Source organism: Erithacus rubecula (assembly GCF_903797595.1).
Source record: "Erithacus rubecula genome assembly, chromosome: 3".
NCBI classification, from domain to species: Eukaryota; Metazoa; Chordata; class Aves; order Passeriformes; family Muscicapidae; genus Erithacus; species Erithacus rubecula.
In genome coordinates this window covers 66420730-66439297 of record NC_136689.1, presented here as the reverse complement: position 1 = coordinate 66439297, position 18568 = coordinate 66420730, and the positions used below count along the sequence as shown (strand labels likewise).

The 18568-nt window shown below is 39.6% G+C and overlaps 1 protein-coding gene across 1 annotated transcript; it reads left to right on the top strand.

Annotated features, from left to right (window-relative positions):
* Window positions 1–974: 974 nt before the first annotated feature.
* BPHL (biphenyl hydrolase like) lies at window positions 975–18427 on the top strand. The gene is made up of 7 exons (XM_079301000.1): window positions 975–1149; window positions 3763–3866; window positions 5867–6033; window positions 8875–9028; window positions 11356–11487; window positions 15079–15202; window positions 18222–18427. The coding sequence occupies exons 1-7, from the start codon at window positions 1040–1042 to the stop codon at window positions 18307–18309; spliced, it is 879 nt and encodes a 292-aa protein (XP_079157126.1). The 5' UTR covers window positions 975–1039; the 3' UTR covers window positions 18310–18427.
* The last annotated feature ends 141 nt before the right edge of the window (window positions 18428–18568 follow it).

The window sequence follows — 18568 nt, the reverse complement described above, 5'->3', positions numbered from 1 at the left end:
AAGACTTGTTAGTTCCATGCACACATATGGCAATGGGGGTGGGAAGGCTGGCAACTATTCACCGTCAGGGCAGTCATTGAGCTTCTGCTGGGCTGGAATATGTAACACTGATGTGTTCTGAGGAAATTCCTCTAATCCAGGTATAAAGCAGGAGACCTTTAGGTCTGTTTCAAGCTTTCTATCAGCTCTGCAGCTTTCTGCTATTTTCCTCACTACCTCTCCACCATCATCCTGCCTGGCTGTGGCTCACACTCATCCATTCTCCTCCATGCTTGGAAAGCAGACACCAAGGAACACAGCTGGACACCAAGGAAAGCAGCTGGTTTCCTCGGTGTTTTGTGTGTGAATTGTGAGAAGGTGCTGAGGAAAAGCAGGCCAAGTGCTGCATCAGGCTGCTGCAGAGGCGGCCGGCCCTGATCAGTACGGGCATTCGCCAGGGCAGTCCCCTTGGCCAGATGTCCCCCACAAGCAGGACCTACAAATACCATTGGTGAGAGAGAATTAATGATTTCAGCCTGGGAATGCCGGCACTCTGCGACGCTCGTGCTCTCAAGCGGGGACAGCACTCTCCCTTCCAGGGCTCCAAGGCGGCATCAGGAACCGGGATAACCACCCGTCAGGAGGGAGATCCGCCCCCTCCGCTCCCGCCGGGAGACCAATCAGCGCCACGAGGGGGCGGGGCCACAGCACATAAGCCAAACCCTCCCCGTGTTGGCCTGAGTGACAGCGGCGGTCACCAATCAGAGCGCGGACAGCGCACCGCCCCCCTCCCGGAGCACCCCGGAGGTGGCGCCGCATCCCGCCCGGCTGGGGCGGGCACTGAGGGGAGGCGGGCCGGCCCCTGAGGGGCAGGGCACGGGAGGGGAGGCGGGCCGGCCCCTGAGGGGCAGGGCACGGGAGGGGAGGCGGGCCGGCCCCTGAGGGGCAGGGCACGGGAGGGGAGGCGGGCCGGCCCCTGAGGGGCAGGGCACGGCTGGAGAGGCGGGCCGGTCCTCCCCCGTATCCTTCCTTCCCCGCCGGGCTGGCCTCACCGGGTGCAATGTTTTGCCGGAGCGCGGGCCGGGCCCTCCGGGCTCTGGTGCTGCTGCAGTTGCAGCCGCCCGCCCGGGCAGCGCCGCTCACGCTCCGGGGACCGGCCGCCTGCTACGGGTAAAATCCACAGCCGCCCCCTTCTGCCTTTCCCCGGCTCCCTCCTCCCTTCCCGCGGCTTGGGGCGCGGGATGTTTGTCAGACAGGCGGCGGGATGGACAGTGTGTTAGCAGAGGGGTGCATTGGGTCGGGAGGGCGGAGGTGCCAGAGTGCTGCGGAGCCTGCTCCTGCTTTCCCTGCTCCGCAAGGATCTGTCCCGGGCAGGCTGCGCAGCGCCGCCTGCTCAGTGCCTGTCTCCCTCCCCTCTGGCGGTCCCCGCAGGGCAGGACGAGCTGGCCGCCTGCCCCTCGGCCACCTGCTGCGGGTAAGGGGCTCCCTGCAGGTCGCCAAGAAAACACATGCATCTAATCTATATCATACTGCTTATTCTGCAGATCCTATTGAGGAAAACTGACACTGTACCATATTTTTTTCCACCCTGCACAGATAAAGCGTAGGTCGTATCGTAGCACAGCTGGAACAGAGATAGTTGCCAGGTTAAGCGCACTGCTGCGGAGTACGAGGTGAAGCACAAGATCTGCCCACTGCATCTGTGCTGCCTTGGTAAACATAAGGACCAGGTGTGCCTTAGGTGTTGCCAGTCCCAATGCAACTTCCCAGTGCCTAAAAAACCCAACTCATTTGTTGTAAGTCCAAAAAGTGTTGAAAATACCTTCTGCACAAAATCCTGCATTTCAGTGGACTTCACACCGAGACACAATCCAAGAATGGAAAAGCATTACAGACTCAGCAAAATTCTCAAGCCCCTGATGTTAATAATTAATCCTAAAAACATAGAACTATGCGAAAAAAAATCTGAATCAGGAAAACAGAATGTGTAACTCTATGTATTAAACTGTACATTGGTAACTTGTTTATAAAAAGGTAGCTAGATGTTGATTATTTCTGTTTTGTTAGGAACTGAAAGTGGTTTTGACAATTATTAATCATAAGCAAAAATCTCATCACATAATTCTTAAAATTTAATATTTAATATAATAAAATACCTGCTGATATTAATAACAAACCAAAAGATGGCATATGAAGAATAAAAAAAGCTCTTATAAAGAAAAAAAGTGGAAGCCAATATTCAAAAAGGGGCTAAAGCAGCCATATGAGTGCTACGTGCAGAATTTGAATTGTGAGGTGTATAAACCACATCAAATGTGATATATTTGGAGGTTTAGCCAAACTGTTAGAGCCAAACTATCATTTGGATCACATTAGCATAACAATTCAGAAAAACTCACTGAAATTATAATTGCACAATTAATTTCTTTGAGCTGTACTCTTGCCACAGATCTGCATTTGTATTCCAGTTCTCAAACTGGATCTGCATGTAAGGAGCTGCTACTATTCTACAGCTTTTATTCAGGCATTTGGCATGATGGGTTACCTAGACCCAAGATTTTATGTGAATTCAAAATTGTCATTGTGTTGAAGAGATTCTGTGGTTTAACTGCCACTTTATATTGGGAACCTGAGATTGCAAGTGATTGTTCATTTTTCTTATGAAAAGAGTTTAAATTAGTGGGATTGTTTTTTACCTGTAATCCACCACTTTCAACTCTATACATACTGTAAGTAGTTCAGACTTAATATATTAAAATTAAATTGTTGATACATTGCCCAGTGGATATAATGGAATACAAATTGTTATTATATCTAAGACTGGAAAACAACATATCTCTATGCACATGAAATTCAGATGATTGAATACATAGGGCATGAATATTTAATCTAGGTAAAATTATGGTTAATCAATAAGTAACCAAATGGCAAGATTTTTATCATATTAGCTTTAAATAAATTCATTTTATTTAACATTTTCCAACCATTAGGGCACAGATGTAATGGGTACTGTTAAGAAGATACTTTAAATCTGTGCCTCTTCTGCTTTCTCACTAGGTGTTTCTATCTGGATATGGTTTTTCAGGTTACTTATTTACATTTACACATATGCTTTGTACTGAAGATTAGTGTAGGGGTTTAAGTATTGGGGCTGAGAGATGGCCTGTGCAGTTGGATTTTTTAGTGGATGAACTTATTGCTCATGTGGTATTTTCCAATTAAGCCTTATTTCCTGGTGAGATTGCACTGACAGAAATATTATCATCACATTCTTCTCCACTCTCATCTCAGTACAAAGCAATTTTTATTGCAGACCCTGTGGTTCATGAGGAACAGCAACAATAGATTGTGGTTTCTCTGGCAGATGAAGAGGCTCAGTTTAGTAAAAGCAAGGTGAACATCAGCCATTTTGAAAGTTATGCTGTGACAGAATGGGGTTTCTCCTCTCTCATGTATTTATTTCAATGTTTTTGTAGCCATGTAAGACTGTCTTTACATTTTCCTGGTTGCACTGTCAGGATTTCTCTCCCCCCCCTGCTCCCCAACCCTTTGGCCTAGGTATGAATGCTACATAGTGATCACAACTGAATACTTCTCTGCTCCTGAGAAACTTTTTTTAATCTTCTGTGCACCCATGAAAGGCAAGTGACCCATTAAAGTTTCACAGTGCTGTCATTAATATCTAGGAAAAGTAGTTATTCTGTATTCCTGGAGTGACCAGGTAGTAACGAAAATTAATTGTCTGAATGTTTTCCTATTTCTCTCCTCTTTCCCTATCCCTAGTACTTCAATAACATCTGCCAAAATCCAAGTGAATGGAGTCCACCTGCATTATCAGCAAACAGGAGAAGGAAGCCATGCAGTTCTTCTGCTTCCAGGAATGCTAGGTATGGAGATTTTATCTTGTCTTCATAGAGCAACAACATCTTTATCAATCTGGTCTCAAGCAAGAATGCGCAAAACTATTTTGTAATGTATTCAACACCTGACTATGGAGCATTCTCATAAAAAAATAAGATTGCTGCACTTGCAACAGAAGGGAAAATGGAGAGTTTTTGCCATTATTTAACAGTTACTAGAAGAGTTCATTTATCTTACCTGGCACATTTTATACAATATCTTGACTGACCTAGTGGTCACTTGCAGTTTTGGATTCAACTGTGCAAAGGTGGTGTCCAGGACAGGTGGTAAATAGCTACACAAGGTGGAAAACAGCAGAAGGGGGGAAAAATCAGGTCAGCTATATTTGTTACACAGACTGAATTATGCACTTCTCTTTAGAAGCTGGATGGATTCCAACTGAATTAATAAACGTAATGTAACCCTTACAGTTTGTTGCAAAAAAAGTCGCTTAAAATTTATTTTTTGCTTAAAGATGTATTTTCACATTTTGTTTATTCAGAGCAACATCATTAAGATTCTGAGTAGTTTTTTGAGATGGACAACAGGTTCTGCTACTTAAGTGGTGTCTGTCCATCAAAACAGCTGATTTTGATAACCATTTAAAATTAACACAGCCTGTTTTTTCTGGGTTCTTGCAGTTCTAAAGGATCCATCAGACTTACCAACAGTTCATGGCAGGCTGTCAGTAGGACTGTTACTGTGCTCAGAGTTGGGCAAATGCTTAATTGAATTGCTGGATAAGATGATAAAATGTCAAGAACTGAAGAGCAGGAAACATTTGTTCTTCTTGGCAGTAACGTTTTCAATTCCTCATGAAGTGGTTCTTTCTTTCAAAGACTTCTCAAGGGGAGGGTGGAAAAAAATTAATGCTAGTCAATCTTCAAGTAGTCATATGTTTCAACCTATTGATTTTAAACAGCATTTTAAACCAGCAGTCCTGTTGCCAATGCAAACTCTTTAAACAGAAATAATGTATTTCTTCAGAAATGAACAATATTATTATTACTGATAATTATTTATTATTATTATTATTTTTATGCATACATTGCTATCATCATAGCAGGCTATATAAAGCCTCTGTTATAACTTAGACCTGTTGATGGTATCTGAGGACAGATTTCTCCAAGTAAACAGAAAAAAACCTCTTATACACCTTTAAATGGCCTTTTTAATATAGCAGTGCATAGCAGATTTTATATTTCAGCACATTGAATTTGATTAAGTTTTAATCAAATAGCGTTTGATACTATTACCACATGACCACAACACAAATAAGACATGAGCTGCAGTCTTACCTTCATTCATAGATAGCTTAGTGCAATAGGTGGGAGTACTTAATTTTTAAATCCTTTAAAGGTCTGAGTCATTAATAAAATAAATAGTACTGCATTAAAAAAATTGGCTGCATTTGGCTACATACTAGAAAAATTAAAATATATCATTTTATGCTTCTGTGTTACCACAATCTCCTCAGGCAAAAAAGTATTTAAAGGTCAGCTTTAAGCACCAATATTCTCGTAGCGATGCTTTATCAAATAATAACTGTCTGGCACAGTGCTTTTCACTTACAAATTTGTAGCAAAATATTCCTGAAAATATTCTCAGTTTCGCCTGTATTGACCAGGTAAACAGCAATGACCATGCTGTGGCTTTAAATCTGTTAAAGATCAATCCTTACTCAGGTAACTCACTTGAAGATAGTGTATTTAATCATATGTCAGAGCACTGTTCCTGATAACCTTTCATACCTACCAGAAATGGTTTGCTCTGAACATACTGCAGATGCTTCTAAAGGTTTTAGTTGTGGCACTTACAGTCTAAGAGTTGCAATGGATAGTTTAATGGATAATGAAAGAGTATTTTGCTTGTTGGATAATCTCTTATTTGGAACAAAGTTACAAGTTTTCCCCACTTTCCCTTTAGAGTATGTATACTATGTATGCAGTATGGTGATTAATAACATAGAAAAATTATAATGTTTCAGGGAGTAGTCAAACTGATTTTGGACCGCAGCTTAAGTCTATGAATAAGCAACTTTTCACAGTTGTTGCTTGGGATCCTCGGGGATATGGAAAGTCCATTCCTCCATCTCGAGACTTTCCTCCAGATTTCTTTGAGAGGGATGCAAAAGATGCTGTGGATCTTATGCAGGTAAATATATAATGAGATTTTATTATTTCTTCATTTTTTTTAAAAGCTGTTTTCCTTAAATTTTGAGATGGAGGATGTTTGTTTCCAGTAGACAGCAGATTATGAAAAGACCATTCCAATGAAGGCTTTAAAGTGAGCATATACACACTATTCCAGAAAATATTTTCTTCTCCCACCTATTCTGCAAAATGCATAGAGGTTCAGCAGTGGGAATTCATATAGCAATATACTTATATATACTTATATAATTCATAAAGCAATATACTTTTATTCTAAGACCCTGCCCTAATAGGGCTGCAGCCGAGAACCACTTAAATTTGGTTCAATGTGTCTATAAGAAACAAAGTCTATGCAAAGTAATTTAATTGAAGGGATTACCCTACTGAAGGGCTCTTAGAAAATTTTCTATCAAATAGAATCTTGGCATTTTGCCTTGAGCAGCCTATTTTAAGAAACACTTGATTCTAAAAATTAACTTGATGCTTTGCATTTTGCAGCATATTATTGAAATAATTTTTGGGGAAATCAAAGGCTTCCTGTGACCATACCAAATCATACTAATTAATACAGCTACTGTGATTATAAAGAATATGACCTAAAGCTGTTATTTCTCTTCTTGCAGAATTTTTCATTCAAATCTGTGTTTCTGTGTTCCTCTTTTATTCTATTCTATAACTGCTGACACTATTTTCTGGTTTAGCTTTAACTAATATTCTGGCTTTTTTGTATTAAGATATACAGTCTCTTTGGTCACGTTAAGGAAGTTGGCAGAGCATTCAAATTCCAAAAATAAGAGGCAAGATTCAGACAGTTGCTCCAACTCTATTTCTGTAATAAACAATAACCTTGCTGAAAGCTCATCTGAAAACTGGAAATGTGGCCTTCCAGGTGGATTCTGCATAGTGAAACAAAGTAAGTCTGACAGCAGAATCCAGATTAAGACACAGATTTGCCCTCTAACCATAAAAGCTATCTCTCTGTACTGTATATCTTCAATTTCTTCTGCTACACTAGCAAAGAAAATAAAGATGCTGCCATGAATAGGTGACAAACTTGCAGTCTAAATGGTTGTACCCCCCTTTCTCATCTCTGTTCAAATACTGATAAATGCAAAATATTAAACAGAACTTTCCCCAAAGGGAATGTAACTGTGTAGCTTCCAGCCAAACAGGATAGCAGCCTACCCATCTCTAGAGCTGCCAAAGCAAATGAGGCATAGCATCCTGTTTTTTTGAAGATGTTTCTCAATATAAGCATATAATAACAACTTACTAAAATCTTACCAAGCGTGGGTGACTTGCTTCTATTTTAGGATGTTATAAAGGATAGCACAAATCCCAAGGAATCATTCCAACTATGATTTCCAGAATATAATGGTTTATATACATCATCCAGGCTACAATCAGCCGAAAAACACATCTGTATGAGTGAGCCTTCAGAACTTTTGTTCTAGTCTCCTTCAGATTCTGGTATCTCTGCTGGAGCTGTGAGTGGTGCCAGGTTTCTGTGAAACCACAAAAGCTGAAATTCTGCAGAGTATTTAGCACCTTTATGCAGAAGACACTGTTCTGTATCTTCATTTGTGTTCTGTGAAGGAGTTTGCTTGAAATAAAAGTATGATATACCTAAATCCACTTTGCTGCCCTCCACCCCAATGTTTAATGCTAGCATTAAAACAATCATTGGACAAATAATTAGTATAGATGTTTAAGAAGTTCTTACTCTTCAGAGCCACTGTCCTAGCAAAAGGACGGGCTTGGGCTTCTCTATGTTTTTGTAAATCAGCTGTAACTTTTGCTTTTGCTGCAGTCTCTGTGATGCAGTGAAAACATACAGGCAGTGCAGAGCAATGTTGTATTGCAGCTCACTGTTGTATGTGGTCATTGGATTATATTTCACCCGGGCCTAGGAGGAGGAGGTGACTTCAAAGGAAGCTTTGTTAACTCACAGAGTCAATGTGAGCAGCATGCAGTCAAGTCACCCACAAAACTGTACTATGCAACCAACTTTCAGGTTATTGCCCATGTTAGGTTAGTGTCCTGTACTATAAGTAGTTAAAAATTAAACCAAGCAAACAAACACCTTATCCAGCACATCTATTGCATCACACTGTTTTTCTAAAGGCTGCAAAGGATGAATTAAATTCCTCCTGCTGGAAAGGCATCCTGAGATATCCCAAAGAATGCATCAAGATGAAGGCTAGTAAACATCAGAAATACTGGAGGCAAATAGATCTCTAATAATCTGGCATGAAGAATAAAAAATTTCATCAGCTATTCCATCCATAAGCCAACTTTGAGCTCCATCATTTGCAGTAGGAAACAGTACCAACATCAAAAACTTTTTTTTTTCTTTAGCTCAGCTAGCATCAGTAAACCAGATCACTTCCATTTTTCAAGTCTTACACTTTTTCTTAAGTTTAGCTTAATCTTGGATTGCTTACCATCCACACTGTGATAGTCTTTGCCAAATTCACACCAAGAGAATCCACAGATTCTTCATATCATCAGGCTCTCTTGAAAGGTCTTTACTCTCCATTTAAATAATATTTTCTTTTTTTGAAGGCCTTTTAAAACACAGCAAGTATCTAATAGACTATTGCCTATTTCATCAGAGTTACAGAAAATTGAAATGGCAGGTACAATTTCTTGTTTTCCAAATATCCGACTTTTTAAAAGAATTTTTATGTATAGCAAGAAAATTGTATTTTTTAATTATAAAAGCTAACTATAGTTCAACTATGTAGTGTTGTGCCTCAAACTGTACAGTTAATTTTCAAGAAGTATTTTACATTTGGCTGTAAAGCCAGCTGATGATTTGCATATATTTGTATGAATCAAGGCACTAAAGTTTAAGAAGTTCTCCTTGCTGGGGTGGAGTGATGGTGGAATTACAGCACTCATTGCTGCTGCAAGGTACCCAAATCTTATCCACAAGCTGGTTATCTGGGGAGCAAATGCCAGCGTTACTCAAGAGGATGTGAGAATTTACAATGGTATGTACAAACTTCATACTGTATTCTAAATGAATTATTTGAATTTCTACTTGACCTAAGAATCTTAGTCATGTAACATCTAAGTGGAAACAGAGCTGAGGGCAAAACAAACCTGAAGAGACAGGAAATAAAATTCACTACATTGCTAGGTATAGGTATAGATTAGAGTTGTAGTGAGAAACTAACAGCTAACTCTCTAGAGATAACATAACAGATTTTTAAATAAGGCCTTACCAGCCTACTCTGATGAAAAACAGAAGTTATAGTAGCTTATCAGTAGTTTCCAGAAAGTCAAAATTTTGTTGTTATAACAACTTCCTAAAAAATACTGTCAAACCGCAGGTTTGAGTTCTTATCTTACGTCTTACACAATGTGGTGGGTTTAGTGTTGGCCAAATCTTTTAAAAACCAGGTCCAGAGATAATCACTGGGCTAGCTCATTACAGCTTTTGCCTCCAGGGCCTGTATAATATAGACAGTGAGAAAACAAGTTCATAACTTACCTTTTAAGTTCAGGAAGCAAATGAATCATTCAAGTAAATGTCCCAAGTGTCTTTACCATTTGCATTCCTTTGGAGTTAATTATTATCATTAGAAAGCCTTGCAAAGTAAAGAAACTTGGGATTTCTGTTCCTTATTCCACCCATGTGAAATAGAATCTGAGATCACTTCTTACTATGAAGAAAAATAGGAAGAAATGGTTGGTGAATTCAGAAAAGGGCCATATTTCCTTTTGACCACGGAAATGAAAAGAGTTAACCATGTCAGCTGTCAACAAGGGTAACCCAGCATAGTTTCTTTATAGTGACTGGAGTTTGATTTATAGCAGCTGTGAAATCTCTCTGGCTTCAGCAAAATTACAAGTGCATATATTGCACATCTATACTTACCTCCCCTATACTTATACTAAAAGTGGCAGAAGTAGTAGTAATATATATTTTTAGTTCAGAAAGCAAAATGCTTTTTAGCTGTATAAAACAGTTTCTTTCTTTATATGTTTTTATACCTTTGAAATTTTTGTTGTGTAACTATGAAATGCACGTCTCCCTGCACAATTAAAATGTAAAAGAAAAATTTAAAAAAACCCAAAACAACAAAAAATAACTCCTATTTACATAGAGCACTCACTGCAATATTGGCCTTTGTCCTTCATGCATTGCTGCTTTCAACATCTCTCCCTGGCATATAGGGCTCAGAGGGTATCAGCAGAAGTCTTCTACAGCTGGCTCATCAGTGCATCTCAGCTGCAGTGGTGAGGCTGGCAGAAGACAAAGGTGTTGATCTGGTATCTAGGTCCTATCAACATTGGCTTCTCCCTTCTCTTTTTAAGTTAATGCTAGCCACAAGGATAAAACAGTAGGTTCTAGATGGGAAACAGCTGGTCAGTAGCACCTAGCCTGGGGTGAGCAGACTCATTTCCAATCAGATGCTGTTATAAAATACTTTCAGTCACTGTTGCATTTGCCAATTGGCTGGACAGGTTCTCTTTGTTAATTAACATCTCACTCCTTTCTTCCCTTAATTCCCTTTTGAAACCAATTAAAACCTTTGCTAGTGGCATAGAGTTTGATGATTCAGTACTGTCCTGTTCTCTGCTGTTCCAACTTTGTTTCAGACTTTGTCAGTACAAAGCAGTAGAGCTGATATATAGTTTAGTGAAAACCCTGAATACCTAGTTTGTGAGCAGTACTGAAAATTTTAAAGGAAAAAAAAATAGAAAAAACTGATATATAAATAACTAAAATGTCAGATTATTTATCCAGCCTGCCATGAGTCACAGATCTCTACTAAGTAGAGTCACTTGTTTTTGTGTAAAACTATGGCAAATGTACCATGATGTCAGTCAGCTGGAATGTCTTAGTAAGAGCTTCCTTCCTCTGAAAGCTGGTAGGAGCCATGGAAGAACTTCCATCCATGAGTCAATGTAAAAGGCTAAAGAATATAAAAAAGAACTGCCAGGACTAGCACACTGTTATGAAACAGTCCCATTTTTGTACTCAAGGTAGCCCTTTAACTTCTTTTGTCAAAGCCTTCAAGGAAGAACCATCAGAAATTTTAGGACTGAGTCCTTTGAATATGATGTTTTTTCTGTTTTTCCTTGTGACCATAATAACAAGGTGTTCCCCTACAACTCAGAAGACCATAGCAAAGGTTGCACAACTGTCTTTTTTATACTTTTTCCATACTATGAATTATTTAAAATATTAATTACAGTTTCAAGTTTGAAGTACATACTTGCAGTCTGGTTTGGAAACTTCCCCATCTTAAGTGTGGTTTGTACCTTTTTACTGGAAAGCACATAACATAGTTCAATGTTGTTTATGCAGGTATCCGAGATGTTTCAAAATGGAGTGAAAAGGTCAGGAAACCACTGGAAGAGCTGTATGGACAAAAGTACTTAGCAGAAACCTGTGAGGCTTGGGTAGATGGAATATCGCGCTTTGCTGAAAATTCAGATGGTAAGGCTTTCACAATGTTGAACTGAGGCAATTAGAATAGCAGGCAGTTCTGGATTAAAAAAAAAAAAAAAAAAATCTAACAGTACTTCTAGCAGCCAGTAAAGGAAGGACTCTGCATATGGCATTAAAAACTGGGTCTGACTCACACTCTAAGACAATTACTCTGTAGATGGTTCACAGTACCAGAAAGGTACGGGAAGAAAACATTAGCTGAGGAGGCTCTTCTCTTGTTCCACCACAAAACTGCATTATGACATTGGTTTTGTGCAGACTAAACAGGAAGGATTCTGCTCAGGCAGAATATTTCTCTCCTTTTCTGTCTCTGTGTCAAAGGATTATCTCTTGGTGACATAGTTAAGATGTACCAAAAGTAAGGTATAATTTTTCCAATTCTTGCAAAACAGCTGAAGAAGTCTTTCAAACCTAGTAGTGTGTGAGTTAAAAAATAAGGGACTTCAACTTTTGAGAAGTCAGAATTGAAGCAGCTCAAGTGTAAAAATAAAACAAAAGTGTTGAACTGGACAATGTAATGTTTATCCCTGAAGATTTCTGCAATTACTCTACATAGACCTTCTCAGCCAAGATTTTGTGAATAATAATCTGCAGTGCTATTTTGATTCAGAGGGAATTTGCTTTAAATTTGTCTAAAGCAGTAATACATAACATATTAAAAAAAGGAGTTTATAACTCTTATATTCATTTTCCTGTAGCTCTCATAATGAAAGATAGAAGGTATGTACATTAACAGGCATCAGGTATTACAAGGAAAACAATCCTTCATGTCATATTTTTCCCATACATTTTTGTATAGGATGAACACGGGACTGGGATTTCTCCCAGTAAAGTGACATAACAGATTAAGTTCTGATTTCATTCTACCCTTTCTGGAATCATCTTGAAACTATTTTTTTCTCAAGTACAAAGCCCAGGCTGGTGAATCTGTGGCTGTGACACCCTTTTACTTCCTGCACATGCCTCAGACACTGAGATAAAGTGACTGTGAAAAAGAAGCCACCAAGAAACATGTAACAAGGAGCTGAATTACCTAGGTGCTGAAACTGGGTCAGATATTGGGAGAAGCCTAACGTTTGCTGCAAGAGATGAGCAGCTATCAGACTGCAGGGTTTTATCCAGGGGAAAAACAATTTTCCAACTTAGATTACAAACAGGCCACCTTGCAATTAAAGTTGAGACACTGCAACAAAGGCACAGATACAGACAATCTAAGAAAAGGTGTTAATAAAACCATCAAAGAGAAAAGGAGGGCAACAAAGCCATTGTTGGTCAAAAATTACAGCTCTTTTAAAAACTATTTTCCCTGAATGAGACAGCTTTTAGTGTGAAATACTACAAGAAATGAACTTTTAAAAGGCAACAACACTTAATGAAACTAAGTTGCATAAAGTTGCAACATCCAAGATTCTTCTTGCTGTTCCATGTTTTTTTAAATACAATTTAGTGGTTATAGTACAAAGCAGTTTTAGGACTGAAAATCAGGAAATAATACTTGACTGCCAAGTGTGTTCCTAGCTAAATAACCTAATACTTGGTGCTTGTTCTGAAAAACAGTCAACATTTCTCAGGTGTTAGAGGACTATGGGTAAAATGTTCTAACTGAAAATATTTAACCAGTAGAACCACAAACAAAGGCTGCATAAATAACCAAATAATTTGAAAAAATCTGAAACAGCCTCTGACTATAGAGCTAAGAAAAGTGTGCATGCATAAGGATTAATCTTACAGTTGTTGGTAGCTGCAAAGTGACAGCTACAAATAGTCAAAATTATCTCAAAGAAAAATGGAACATAAAGCCCATCAAGGATGTTTTGCCCAAAAATTCCCTTGCAAGAATGTGGGAAATTAGGCAATGAGTATGGAAACTGGGTTACTAAGGTATGAGGGGAAAAAAAAGGGGGGGAGAAAATTCAGAAAAGTCTTTAAGCAAAACCATTAAAATTATTTCTAATGAGATTAATGACTAGTAAGTATAAAATTATGAATACGCAGGGAAAATAACCTTTGAATAGCTTTAGTACAATTCATAAACAATAGTTATGCATTTGTACTGGGTTTGCATGACCAGGTTTTAGTAGCAGAGGTGTTGGAGGTCCCTAGAAGCTTCTGCTGTGTCTGGCAGAGCTGATGTCAGCCTGCTCCAAGATGGACATGTCACTGGCCAAGGCAATCAGTGATGGCAATAACACCTCCGTGGAAACATTTAAGAAGGGGAAAAATAGTTACTGCACAGTTACTGCAGCTAGAGAAGAGCAGAATGAGAATATGTGAGAGGAACAACTGTGCAGCCACCAAGGTGAGTGAAGAAGGAAAGCAAGGAGGTGCTCCGGGTGCTCAAACTGAGACTTCCCTGCAGCCCATGGCACAGTCCTTGGTAAGACAGCTGTGCATCTGCAGCCCATAAGGTCCACAGGGATGCAGAGATCCACCTGCAGCTCTTGGAAGAGCCCATGCCAGAGCAGGAGTATGCCCAAGAGAGGGCTCTGTACCTGTGGGAAATCCATGCTGGAGCAGGCTCCTGTTGGGACCTGCAGACCCATGGAAAGAAGAGTCCACACTGGAGCAGGTTTCCTAGCAGGACTTGTGACCCAGCGGGGGATTCATGCTGGAGCAGCTGTGCCTGAAGGATTGCATCCTGTGGAAAGATGACTCACCTTGCAGCAGTTTGTGGGGAGCCATCACTTGTGGGATGGATTCATGTTGAAGAAGTTCACAGAGAATTGTTTCCTGTGGGAGAGACCCCACACTAGAGCAGTGGAAGGACTCCCTGAGGAGCAGCAGCAGGAGCAACCCATGATTAACTGACTACAACTCCCACTCCCCATCTCCCTGCACCAAAAAGGGACAGGAGGTAGAACCCAGGAAGAAGTTTCTAAGACTTTACTTCTCATTATCCTGTTCCGATTTTGTTAGTAATAAATTCAATTAATATCCCCAAGTTGAGTCTGCTTTGCCCATGATGGTATTCAGTAAGTGCTCTCTCCTGGTCCTTATCTCAACTCAGGAACATTTCATTCTGTTTTCTCTCCCCTGCCCATTGTGGAAGGGAATGATGGAGAGGCTTAGGTAGGTGCTTAACATCCAGCTCCGCTCAATCCATTAGAACATTGCAGACAGCAAAGGGCCTGGGAGGTGCAACAGGTATGAGTACAGCCTAAGTTAATTTGTTCCAAAAAAGTAGCAAATCTTGTAACCCCACGACTGCTGTAACAAAATGCAGCTTAGCATGAGGGCCATGAAACTCCAATGCTGGAAAAGAACAAAGCCAGGAATGAGATGCACGTATTGGCTTTGAAGAGTCAAAGGGAGCCTGGGGGATTTGTGGAACAGAATTACTTCATTCTCTGTATCCTTTTGTGCTAGTATCCATTACTGGAGCAAATTGCAGTGAAGTAAGGTTTTGAAGACAGAAATGTTAATTATAGTCCTGCTTACATAGTTCTGTAGATTAATCACACCATCCATAAGGAGAGGCAATAGCTAGAACCCAGTGGAGTTTAGAGTCCTTTACAAAAGCAGTTTTATCTTTCATACAATTTTAAGCCAAAGCGTGACCTTCGTTTGTTTTCTCCCTAGGTAATATCTGCCAACAGTTGCTGCCAGATATTAAATGTCCCACATTTATAATTCATGGTGAGAAAGATCCTTTGGTCCCACAGGCTCATGCAGAATATATTCATAAGCACATCAAAGGCTCTCGGTAAGTTAAATGATGGAATTTTTATAAACCATTGTTAGAGAAATTAAGTAGTTCAAACCCAGTGTTAAAAAATTTAAAAAAAAATGTATTTAGACAAGTTGTCTCTGCCACACTGGAAGCTATTCTAGACTTCCCTAGCAAGTTACAAGGGAGTAGAGTAGCTGGGCTTTTTTTGCAGTATAAAAAAAATACTGTATTTTAATAAGCTCCTTCCTAAAGCCTTCTGAGAGAAGCCATGTAAGAGCCTTTTCCTCTTTCCACTACACAAACAGAACCACTACTCCCTAAGCTTTATCAAAGCAAAGTTGTTTGTTATGACAATTGCATTCCTTTTGCTGTAAGAGACTTCATTTCTGTCTCATTCAGTAGAACAGGGAATTTAGATGCTATGAATGGAGAGATTCCCAGTTATTGGAGAGAAAAACAGTTTACTTTTGTTTGCTCTGCCTTACTGATGTGAATAATCTCAAAGATTCTGCTTCCACCCGCTCCATGAATTTTCAGTGGTTTTAAGAAAAGCAAAATGAGGAAAAGATACACAGGTGTGCTTAGAAACATTACTATACAAACATGAAAAATATCAAGAAAAATCTGCTTCATGTGTTGTGGTTTAATGCCAGATGGGGGCTCAGTACCACTCACGGGATCTGGGACAGAATCAGATGAGTAAAAATGGGAAAAAACCCTCATGTGTTGGGATAAAGACAGTTTAATAGCTAAAGCAAAAGCCACACATGCAAGCAAAGTTAAACAAGGACTTAACACACTCCTCCCACAGGCAGGCTGGTGTTCAGCCACCCCCAGGAAAGCCAGGCTCCATCACACACAGCAGTTACTTGGGAAGACAAATGTCATCCCTCCAAACATCCCCCTTCCTTCTTTCCCCAGCTCTGTTTGCTCAGCCTGATGCCATATGGTATGGAATATTCCTTTGGTCACTTGGGATCAGCTGTCCTAGCTGTGTCCCCTCCCAACTCCTTTTGCACCCCCACCCTCCTCCCTAGCCAGGCAGTACACGAGAAGCAGAGAAAGCCTTGAGCCCTGCTCAGCACTAACAAACATCTCTGCATTATCAACACTGTTTTCAATACAAATCTAAAACACAGCCCAGTAATAGCTACTGTGAAGAAAATTTACTCTATCCCAGCCAGAACCAGCACAATTTGAAAATTCCAGAAACGCTTCTTATAAAAACCTGGGATTTTACCAGCTGAATTTTCTTCATGAATTTGCACACAAATGCAAGCATTCTATTACTACTTAATAACAAACTGTGATGATTAGCACTGGAGAATAAAAGTACTGAGGGGGGAAAAAAAGGAAGCATTTTTATGAATGCAAAGTGTAGGGAACTGTTTTCTTGGGGTCATCTCAGTGTAAAAATGAATGATACCTCAGTCAGCCCTGCTGATCATAGTAATGCATTCTGCTATAGCAAAGATGAGAACAAGAGTTCTTCCTAGCAATCACATGCAGGTGTTTTATTTCATGTCTGCTGGTTCATCACTCCTACATGCCCTGTGTTCAGAACACATCATCCTGCTTGGTGTCACTGAGCTCCAAAATACTCCAGATGCTGACTAAGGCAAATTATCCCAAGAAACTAGACAAGATTCTGATTTGGAAGACAAGTCGTAGAGGAAACACTGTTAGAAATTGCCAATAAAATGTAGAACAGTGATTCTTTTCACATCTCTGTGCTGAAGTACTCCCCTGTATGCATATTTTTCAGAAAATAAATCAGACTAATGGTGTTCTCAAATTAATGAATGTATTATAAATGTATTGGGTACATGGTCCTATTCTTCCCTGGTTGCACTGGAAATGACACTTTCCATTGTGAAGAAGAAGGAGAAGCTTAAATTCAGTACATTTTCAGTAACACGTGCTTCTACCATCAGTTTTTCTTGCCTTGATTTTTATCTAGTAGTAAATTAGAAAAAACTTGATTATAGTGCAGATACATTGCTGGTTTCTCTCATGGTGAAAGAGTGTGCCATCATTCTGTATTTGCATGGTATGGCTGGAGTTTGGTAGCGTGACAGCAGTAGGAAACATTAATGGCAGTAGGAAAAAGCATGCACAACGTTTTAGTTTGTGCATCTGTGTGTTTCTCATCTTTGAAGAAACAGACTTAAAAAAATTAAGACAGAATTCACTAGAAAAGCTGGGTATGTTGACATTCTGCTACTCTTTTCCTAAAACAAAACAGCACTTATCACCAAAAGGAGGTTGATCCCTCTTGCTATAGTGGGACTCTAACATGAAGGCAACAAAGTATCAGTCAAAATTGTTTTAGCTCTGTTGAAGCTACTTAGTATTTGATAGAACAAAACAATTTAAAGCATTTCCCACCCCCATATAAGGAGGTGAACATCTATGATGTATAAGGTCTGTCTCAGATAAAAAGCAAGAATATGTAGAATTTTAGACATGCCAAGTTCATATTTGTGTTATAAACACTTAACATTATTCAGTGGTACTACTTATAAACTTTTAGTATAGGCAGGGAAGTTCTGACTTCCCTTTTTATTTTAATAGGGGAATGATTTTAGTTTTGGATTGTCTTTTTGCAGAAAGATTAGACAAAGTACAAATACTAACCAAGGTTGGGTAGTGACAAGAACTCTACATTTCACTGCTCAGCAGAACTACTGTTCTCACAAAGAGGCAAAAGTGCTCAGGTACTTTACATACCTTTCAAAGATGCATCTTACATAAAAGTTTTTGGAACCTTACCTTCTCTGAAGATGACCAGAAAGTTTTCTAGAAACTGGTTCTAGGATGCAAAAATTTGGTTTAGGCTTATTTTACCCTCCCCAAAGTGGGAAAGGTGGTATGCTTATTGTTCCAATTGTTGCGGTGGTTCACATTCCAACCACATACATAGGACAATACTTAAGAGTTACTACAATTCTTGGGTAACCAAGAGCAAGGAAAATACAAGAAGTATTTTAATTACCTGTACTCACAGAATAAAATGTATAATCTGTGTTTGGTTTTTTTCTCCTCTTTTAAGGTTGCTTCTGATGCCAGAAGGAAAGCATAATTTACACCTGCGTTTTGCAAAGGACTTCAACAGAGAAGTGGAAAATTTCCTGCGCTAACATAGACTATAAAAGAAGTCAGAGGTACTCAGCCTTTGCCTTGTTTAGGAATTTAGGTTGGCTTTCCATTTTTGATGCACTTATGGGTAGGTTTGAGTCCTGTAAGAAAAACATCAAACATAACTGCATGAGAAGCATGTCTTAAGAATACATAAGCCTCAGTGGTCAGAGCATACCACTGTAGCGCAAGATTTCTGACATGTTTTTACACTTACTTGTTACCACCCAGGCTGAACAGCTGTTCTTTGTCCAATAGAGT

Coding starts and splice junctions, on each gene's coding strand:
- BPHL (XM_079301000.1), top strand. CDS start 1,040: ATGTTTTGCCGGAGCGCGGGCCGGGCCCTCCGGGCTCTGGTGCTGCTG. Junction 11,488..15,078: donor CTTTGCTGAAAATTCAGATG/GTAAGGCTTTCA, acceptor TTTTCTCCCTAG/GTAATATCTGCCAACAGTTG. Junction 15,203..18,221: donor AAGCACATCAAAGGCTCTCG/GTAAGTTAAATG, acceptor TCCTCTTTTAAG/GTTGCTTCTGATGCCAGAAG.